The sequence below is a fragment of the Tarenaya hassleriana genome, unplaced genomic scaffold (genome assembly GCF_000463585.1).
Source record: "Tarenaya hassleriana unplaced genomic scaffold, ASM46358v1 Cleome10, whole genome shotgun sequence".
NCBI classification, from domain to species: Eukaryota; Viridiplantae; Streptophyta; class Magnoliopsida; order Brassicales; family Cleomaceae; genus Tarenaya; species Tarenaya hassleriana.
The window spans coordinates 2,713,776-2,722,444 of record NW_010960188.1 but is presented as its reverse complement, the minus strand read 5'-3'; the positions used below and the strand labels follow the sequence as shown (position 1 = coordinate 2,722,444).

At 44.9% G+C, this 8,669-nt stretch overlaps 3 protein-coding genes across 3 annotated transcripts; 2 read left to right on the top strand and 1 right to left on the bottom strand.

Moving 5' to 3' along the window:
• Positions 1-1,778: 1,778 nt before the first annotated feature.
• On the bottom strand, positions 1,779-3,206 carry LOC104804865. Its single transcript, XM_010529231.1, has 4 exons — positions 3,118-3,206; positions 2,822-2,996; positions 1,928-2,323; positions 1,779-1,814 (listed from the first exon to the last, which is right to left on the bottom strand). Exons 1-4 carry the CDS (start codon positions 3,204-3,206, stop codon positions 1,779-1,781), a joined length of 696 nt encoding a protein of 231 aa, XP_010527533.1.
• A 415-nt stretch (positions 3,207-3,621) lies between these two features.
• Positions 3,622-7,161, top strand: LOC104802108 (probable glycosyltransferase STELLO2). The gene is made up of 3 exons (XM_010525561.2): positions 3,622-5,589; positions 5,900-6,026; positions 6,469-7,161. Exons 1-3 carry the CDS (start codon positions 3,890-3,892, stop codon positions 6,949-6,951), a joined length of 2,310 nt encoding a protein of 769 aa, XP_010523863.1. The 5' UTR covers positions 3,622-3,889; the 3' UTR covers positions 6,952-7,161.
• Positions 7,162-7,285: 124 nt separating this feature from the next.
• On the top strand, positions 7,286-8,383 carry LOC104802102 (DTW domain-containing protein 2). The gene has a single exon (XM_010525548.1). The coding sequence runs from the start codon at positions 7,376-7,378 to the stop codon at positions 8,147-8,149; it is 774 nt and encodes a 257-aa protein (XP_010523850.1). The 5' UTR covers positions 7,286-7,375; the 3' UTR covers positions 8,150-8,383.
• The last annotated feature ends 286 nt before the right edge of the window (positions 8,384-8,669 follow it).

The window sequence follows — 8,669 nt, the reverse complement described above, 5'->3', positions numbered from 1 at the left end:
TAGTACCAAGACTAGTCTCCAAGCAGACATCTCCAATGCCAACGACTTGAGCCGACCCATCATTACCCATCTTGACGGAACCAAAGTCACCCGAAGTGTATGTGGCAAAGAATTCACGTCGTGATGTGGCATGAATAGAAGCTCCACTGTCAATCACCCAACTGGTCTCATGGCATGCGAGGTTGATTATTTCACCATCGATCATGATCAGAAACTCATGTCTTGCAACTGCAACCCGTTCCTCGCCGTCTTGTTGCTTATTTCCTTTCTTGTTGTCCTTCTTCAATTTCCAGCAATCCTTCTTGATATGTCCCTTCTTATGGCAATAGTGACACTCCACATTTGCAAATTTGTTAGATTTGCTCCTGCTCCGATTCTTCTCCTTCGGATTCCGATTCTGGCTCCTCCCCCTCGATTCAGATACCAGAATATCAGAACTCGAGGAAGCTCCTTGAGATTGTCTCCGCGTCTCCTCATTTAGAATATTGTTCTTCGCATATTCCATCGAGATGACACCGTCTGGAGCTGAATTCGACAACGACATCCTGAATGTCTCCCATGAATCCGGAAGTGTACTGAGAAGCCATAAACTCTGAACCTCATCTTCAAAAGTGATCCCCATATCAGACAACTGGTTCAACAGACCTTGAAACACGTTCAGGTGATCTGTCACCGGACTGCCTTCGGCGTACTTTAAATCGACCAACTTCTTGATGAAGTACAGCTTGCGATTTCCAGTGTTTCGAGCGTACAACTGCTCCAGCTTACTCCACAAAGACCGAGCATTAGTTTCACCAGCCACATGATTCAGAACGTTATCATCCACCCACTGTCGTATCAAGGCACAAACTTGTCGATGTAGCAATGTCCATTGCTCATCAGTTTTGCCCTCCGGTTTTTCCTCAACGAACAACGGTAGGTGGCACTCTTTCACGTATAGCAGATCCTCCATCTTGCCTTTCCATACGTGATAATTGGTACCGTTCAAACTTACCATTCTACTAGTATTTGCCTCCATCACTCACACAAGTGCACCGCACAACCAGGGTGCTCTGATACCACTTTGTTAGGGTTTTTACCGTGAATCACAATTCGGTAAATAAGAACCCCTTACTTGTGTGAGCACGTTAGGATGACAATATCTAGTTAGAACAGAAATTTAAATGAGACAATCGTTTTAACGTGGAAAACCTCCTCGGTGTGAGGAGTAAAAACCACGGGACCGTAGTCCACCCAAAAATCCACTATAATCTCAAATTTCCGGGTTACAACGTCCACACTTCAGTCTCCAATAAACAAGAGATACACCCGAGACTTCCGAATATTAACCAATATTCAATCTCAATAAACCCGAAAGAACCAGCTGTAACTTAAGCAGCAAGCTAACCCCGTAACTTCTGATTCCGGCAACCAAATACCAACTTCTCCGTAGAAATCAAAAGCTCAGAGGGTGTAGAATAAACATACCAAATTTCAGCTCAAACGGAGAAGAGATGAGCATCCGAATCTTCAACTTACTCGGACATGTGCTGCTGAAGCTCCAATGACGAACAGCTTCGGTAGAAACTCCGTTTCTCCAATTCTGACCGTTGGAATCAAAATTCCACCGGACAAAACCTAGAACAATGAGTGTAGAAGCTCTCCTCCAAATTCCAGATCGATCGGACAAGGAATGACCATCCGATCGAAGCTTTGATCACAGCTGCACCAAACTGTTTTCTCTCCCTCTTTTCTCCCACTCTCTCTTTTCTTCTTTCTGCTATTTTCTCTTGCTTGGATTATGAAACCACGACCAAAGCTTCTGCATTTGTAGCCTTTGATCACATCAACTTTAGACAAAAGTTTGTCTAATGATTTGTCATCACAATAATGGTGTTTCCCACCATTTACTTTTCCACCTAATGCATGATTGATTTTTAATCAATACACTTAGGAGGAAACCCCACACTGAAAGCCTTTGGACAGAGAGATAGAGAGAGTACATTCTGAGAGCTTTGCTGGTGTCGGGGCTATCGCCGAGCACATGGCGGATGGTAACTTCAGAAGAACAGCCAGCAGAAAGAAACTCTAAGATGGCATCTGCTCTACGGCGTATGGAGCTCGACCTGCAAATCTCTTTATTCTTTGGCTCTTCATTCGCCTTCTCATTCGTTGGCAAATCTCTGATTTTGAGTCTGCTTTCTACACTTGAAACCTCGCTCGAACCACTTGACAAGCATGATTCCTCTTTGGAATCATCATCGGATTGCTTGCAGAGGCCTAACACCGGATTCTTCAGATTGATGGCGGTCCAAATGACAGTTGAGCGGCGTTTCTTCACAGGCTGCAAAAGACGCAGTCATGGAAATGTGAGCTTCCAAGTTCTGACATCCAATCAAGAAAATTATACAGATCGAGAGTGGCTTTGTTTCCGTGGAAAGAAATTTTCAACCAAAAATCAGTGTATCAGAATTCAAACAAACAAGTCTGGTTGAAATTCAGAAATTCAAAAAGCGAGAGAGATGGATTCAAGAAATAACCCATCTACGGAACAGAACAAGATTAAATATGATCAATTATCATCACTAATTCAGAATAGTTTACAGAAAATTGAAGCTGCTAAGAACTAAAGAACCACGGAGATTCAATCACCAAGTAAAAAACAAACATCCAAACAAGCAGAAACTCAGATCAAAATTAGATCAATCACATCAAACTAACAGATGAACCACCAAAAACGGGAGAGTGAATAAAAATCCTTAGAGGTTCCGTATTCTGCAGAACAAGCGCAGGTGATTTTAAACGACTTCTTCGAAATAGAGAGGACGCAGTGAGATCGCACCTTAATCACCAATATGGAGTTTATTTCGAAATCGCGATCACTGCTCTTCTGAGACGAACCATCGCTGGACAGGGACGATCCACACGATCTCGATCCAATAGACGCACAGCTCAAGCTCAAGCTGTCGAGGCCATGACTCTTGCCCTCCACGACCATGTTTTTCTCATGTCCCAATCTATGACTCGTCAGAACGATGATCATTAACGACAAATTCAGAAACGAAGAAGACAACAGAGATCTCGACTCCGAACTTCGAAATTTTCGACGGAAACCGAATCTGAACGGATCGTTGTTACCTCGAAGGCGAAGAGAACACTGGCTCGGTGGAGAGAAGGAGTAGAGACGAAGCAACTTTTCCCTCCAGATCAGAAGGAAACTCGGACATCTTCAAACGTTACTTCTGAAGCAAGATTTCTCTGCGCTTCTTCGAATGGTGGCGCGGTTGATCCCCCAAGATTTTTGAATTCTCTCTCCTCCGCAACGACCTTTTTGGGCCTTAAACACAAAAATAACAGGCCGATATAACAAAGTCTAATATGGGCCTTATGGTGGGCCCATTTTCAATGTGATAGATCCATTAGGCACACTTACTGAAGCTTAAAACAAAATTGCCAGCTGTTGATTTTATTTATTTTTTTAATTGTATATAACAAAAATGATTAGGATGCACTGCATAAATATAATGCATTTCGATTAATTTAATTTATAGATGCGGTTGCAATTTCATCTCGGAGATTCTATAAATTATTACAAGCTAAGTATTATTACGAAGATAAAAAAAAAATTAAGAAATTCAGAAAGAAGACATGATTGAGGACATTGACCTCACACTCACCGGAGGACTTAGTTAACAGCTTGCATTGCATTGAAGCTTAAGCAACGTCTCAATCCGACGACAACCACTTTACGATTGCAGTCTCTCAGAAAATCAATCTCTGGTGGAAAAGGAGAAAACCCAAGTTCTGGGAAATCAAAATCGAGATCGAAATCTTGTCAAAAAAATTTTCAATTTGGGTGTAATTTCTGATTCGAATTTGTTTCCGGATTTCGGGTTTACGGCTTACTCCGATGTTGGTTCAGGATCGTGCGGCACCCAAGTTGCCGAAACCCCAGATCAGAGCATTGCCTACTCACCAGCAGAGCCACAGATTCGCAGATGTGAAAAACCTAGATTTCTCGACATGGGTTTCCGACAATGTCTACAGAATCGGCGTCTTCTTCCTCCTCATCGTGACCGTCGCGGCTCTCTTCTTCCTTTATAACACCACCGACACTGCCTCCCTCCTCTGTCTCCAGTCCCAGTCAACTCAGTCGCTTCAATCTCTTACCCGCCCGCAAATCAACTGGAATTCGATCCAAACCATTGCCGACAAGACCTCCCCGTACGCCAGCTTCCGGTCGGAGAAGTGGATCGTTGTATCGGTGACGAAGTACCCAACGGAGGAGCTCAAGAGCTTGGTGAAGATCCGGGGATGGCAGGTTCTGGCGATCGGAAACTCCATGACACCGAAAGATTGGAGCCTGAAAGGTGCGATCTTTCTGTCTCTCGATGCGCAAGCTGAATTGGGTTTTCGAATTTTGGATCACTTGCCTTACGATTCATTCGTACGGAAGAGTGTCGGCTACTTGTTTGCCATCCAACACGGTGCCAAGAAGATCTTCGACGCAGATGACCGTGGTGAAGTGATCGATGGAGATCTAGGGAAGCATTTCGATGTAGAGTTAGTAGGTGAAGATGCTAGGCAAGAGCCGATTTTGCAGTACACCCACGAGAACCCCAATAGAACTGTGGCCAATCCATATATCCATTTCGGGCAACGCACGGTTTGGCCTAGAGGTTTGCCACTGGAGAATGTAGGCGAGATCAATCATGAGGAGTATTACACTGAGGTTTTTGGTGGTAAGCAGTTCATACAGCAAGGGATATCGAACGGGTTACCAGATGTTGATTCGGTGTTCTATTTTACCAGGAAGACGAGTTTAGAACCGTTCGATATTAGATTCGACGAGCATTCTCCCAAAGTGGCTTTCCCACAAGGTATAATGGTTCCGGTGAATTCATTCAATACCCTTTACCATTCGTCAGCTTTCTGGGCGTTGATGCTTCCGGTTTCGGTTAGTTCCATGGCGTCAGATGTGTTGAGAGGTTACTGGGGACAACGGCTTTTGTGGGAGATCGGTGGATATGTTGCTGTTTATCCACCTACTGTCCATCGGTACGATAGGGTTGAGGCCTACCCTTTCTCAGAGGAGAAAGATCTTCATGTCAATGTCGGTCGTTTGATCAAGTTCTTGATTGCTTGGAGATCAGGCACCCATAGATTGTTTGAGAAGGTTTTGGATTTGAGTTTTGCAATGGCCGAAGAAGGGTTTTGGACAGAACAGGACGTGAAATTCACAGCTGCCTGGCTCCAAGACTTGCTTGCTGTCGGGTACCAACAGCCGAGGTTGATGTCACTCGAATTGGATCGCCCACGGGCAAGCATTGGTCACGGGGACAGGAAAGAGTTTGTCCCGAGGAAGTTGCCTTCGGTTCATCTCGGGGTTGAGGAGATAGGTACAGTGAGCACTGAAATAGGGAACTTGATCAGATGGAGGAAGAATTTCGGGAATGTAGTGCTTATTATGTTCTGCAATGGACCCGTCGAGCGGACCGCTCTGGAATGGAGATTGCTTTACGGGCGCATATTCAAAACCGTGGTCATTTTGTCATCTCGGAAGAACTCAGATCTTTACGTCGAAGAAGCCAGTCTCGATCAAATTTACAAGTAAGCGTTTCTTTCAGAGACCCATTTTGTAGAAATTGCATCTACTGCAAGTAGAATCTGAAAACAGTTCGTGTCTCATGTTTATGTTTACAATCTGTTTCTGGGAAATGGCCTGAAGAGATTATGTCGATGCCTAAACTTATCAAACATGGCATATGTTGCTTTGCTTTTGGTCGCAGAGCCAGTTTGGTTAGTTATCTTGTCAATGTCCTTTATGCATAATGGTTGTCCCTTTCTTTAGTTATAGGCATTGGCAAAAAGGGTTTAGGTGTTTGAATGCGACTTTCTAACTGTTTCGATGTAATCTCAGGCATATGCCGAAGATATTTGATCGGTATAGCAGCGCGGACGGGTTTTTGTTTCTTGAAGACGATACAGTTCTCAATTACTGGATCTTACTTCAAGCCGATAAGACGAAACTGTGGATCACCGACAAGGTGCTCTTTGCTTTCTTTTTCCAGTTTCTTATGTTATTAGGGGTGGATGGAGGCGGGTTGGGGTACCCGGCCTTTGGTCTTGCCCCCACGAGTTTCATGGCCTAAGTATCTCGACCTCGGCTTCTCGAGATTCGGGTAGCCATGGCTGATGAGGTACCCGATCTTGTGAAAATCTGCGAATTTTTGTTGGTCCGAGATGACTATGAGGGTTATAACCGTAGTTTTGCACGGAAATAGACTAAATGTTATTGTAGTTAGTAATTACATTTTGCACATCCCGTGAGTAAGCGAGTACCCATCACATGACGGGAAAAACCCAAGCCGAACCCGTGATCCGGGTTCCTCGTCTTGTCCCGCGATGTGGGTATTGAGGTTTAACGTCCATTTCTAGTTATACCGTACAAGGAGCTTCTTCTTTACATCTTGTTAATGGTGATTTTAGGTATCAAAGTCTTGGACAACGGTAAAACCGGCCGGGAACTCAGACTGGTATTCCGTTCAGACAGACTTGGTGAAGAAAATCGTCGGCACCATGCCTGTCCATTTCCAAGTCAATTACAAGGAAGCAGCCGCCACCAAGAACAGCCAGGAAATCCTAACGGTATGCAGCTCGGAGATATTCTACGTGCCGAAACGCTTTGTATCGGATTTCGTCGATCTTGTCAATCTCGTGGGAGATCTGGATCTGCATTACAAAGTAGCCGTGCCCATGTTCTTCATGTCGATGGATTCGCCTCGGAACTTCGACCCGGTACTTAGTTCGATGGTTTACAAGCGGAAGCCGCCTTCCTCGAACTCTTCTTCGTCGCTCTATTCCGCTCAAGCGGCGGCGGTTCACCCGTGGAGCGTATCCGATGAACGGGATTTCATCGGGTTGGTACGAGTGATGGCCGAGGGCGACCCGCTCCTGATGGAACTGGTATGACTCGGAAGTGGAACATGAATTTTTTTTTTTTAACGGGTTTCAGAGTAGAGTAAAACAGATTTACCACATGGGTAAAAACATTTATACAAGATCGTGTTTTGGATTGTATTCTTTTTTCTTTTTACTATTTTTTTTTTGTTGGGTGGAGGGTGTTTTGTAATTTCCATGTAATCTTACATTTTGTTATTTTTGTATAATCATCCTTGTTCAGTTTCCCATCCAATAAGAAGAAATCTACCATTAGAACCATTAGACGACTAAATAGTTAAGCACCTCGTTTGACTTTATACGACATCGTTTTATGGTAAGGAGAAACGGTGCCGTTTGACGTTATAAGAAACGGTGCCGTTTGACAGTAACCAGAACGACGCCGTTTGTGTCTCCCTTAATAATCTCTGGCTTCGCTCGCGTGACGAGAACTGCCATGGAGGACACGGACGACACAACCGCGCCGTCGTTGCGGCAATATAATCGCCGACAGATCTGCGGTGGCTGCGACCGTCCGATGCCGGTATGTCTCTGCCATGTCATCCCGGAGGATCCGATCCAGACGAGGACGAAGATCGTCATCCTCCATCACCCTCACGAGTCCAAGCACAAGCTCAACACCGTCCCTCTCCTCACCAAATCCCTCCGCCATGTCACCACAATCTCCGGGCGCCGTCTTCTCCGCCATCACATATCCGGAAACGGAGAAAACAATCCCAACTCCTCCGCCGCGATCTATCTCTTTCCGCCATCTCCGTCCTCTCCCGCCGTCACCCTCTCCGAAATCAAATCCCGCATCCTCCTGACCAATCAGACCTCTCCGGTGACGCTGATAGTGTTCGACGGGACGTGGAAGCACGCGAAGGAGATGGTGAAGGCGAGCGCGGAAGTCCTGAGAGAAGCTGGAGCGGTGAGGGTGTGTTTGGACGCAGGGTTTGACGAATCCGTGAGCGGGGGAAGCATCTACGACTCGGAGCTTCTGCCGAGGAAGGAGCCGTTCGGCGGCGGCGTGAGCACGGCGGAGGCGGTGGCGCGGTGGTTGGGCACGGTGGAACCCGAAGGCGAGGAGATAGAGAGGAAGGTAATTAGGGTTCTAAGAGAGATGGTGAGGCTTCAATCTGGGTTCTTGAAGCCCATGAAACCCAGGCCTAAGCTAATGAAGAAGAACAAACAGATGAATGAAGAAGAAGAAGAAGAAGAAGAAGAATGAGATTTGTGGTCGGTCGTCGTCTTCGAATTCTGTAGGTGTTGTCTTCTATTTCTCGGATTCAGTGGGAGATTTCAGTTTTGTGGTTTGCATTTGGGTTCCTGTACATTTGCCCAGGATTTTGAGTTAATTCTTTGACAAAAACTATGACGTGCTTTATGTAATCCCCCCGGTTCCAAATTTCGACAACGTACGGAATCCGCTGTACCACGTTATCTAAAGTTTTTACACCGTTAGTTGCACATTCAAAACGTTTAAAGATTATCATCTTATAACTCAATCTAAATAACGATCAAGGTATAAAAATTCCATTGTTTATAGTATTTAAAAAACTAAATTAAATTAAGTGAACTAAAATTAAACATCCACAAGCGCATCCCTCTGCGGTTTGCGCGGTTCTCTTTGGCTTGTTTAGAATGGTGGTGAAGATTTCGGTATTCGGTTTGATTTTAATATAATATTTGTCGGGTTTGAATTATTCGGTTATAGAAAATGTATATATCATCGGTTATTATATTATATT

Bases quoted from the DNA above. Each gene is read 5' to 3' on its own strand.
- LOC104804865 (XM_010529231.1), bottom strand. From the start codon at position 3,206: ATGTCCGAGTTTCCTTCTGATCTGGAGGGAAAAGTTGCTTCGTCTCTA. The intron at 2,997-3,117 runs GTAACAACGATC...GACGAGTCATAG, and splicing joins GTGTTCTCTTCGCCTTCGAG to ATTGGGACATGAGAAAAACA. The intron at 2,324-2,821 runs GTGCGATCTCAC...CGTCTTTTGCAG, and splicing joins ACTCCATATTGGTGATTAAG to CCTGTGAAGAAACGCCGCTC.
- LOC104802108 (XM_010525561.2), top strand. From the start codon at position 3,890: ATGTTGGTTCAGGATCGTGCGGCACCCAAGTTGCCGAAACCCCAGATC. The intron at 5,590-5,899 runs GTAAGCGTTTCT...ATGTAATCTCAG, and splicing joins AGTCTCGATCAAATTTACAA to GCATATGCCGAAGATATTTG. The intron at 6,027-6,468 runs GTGCTCTTTGCT...TGGTGATTTTAG, and splicing joins AACTGTGGATCACCGACAAG to GTATCAAAGTCTTGGACAAC.
- LOC104802102 (XM_010525548.1), top strand. From the start codon at position 7,376: ATGGAGGACACGGACGACACAACCGCGCCGTCGTTGCGGCAATATAAT.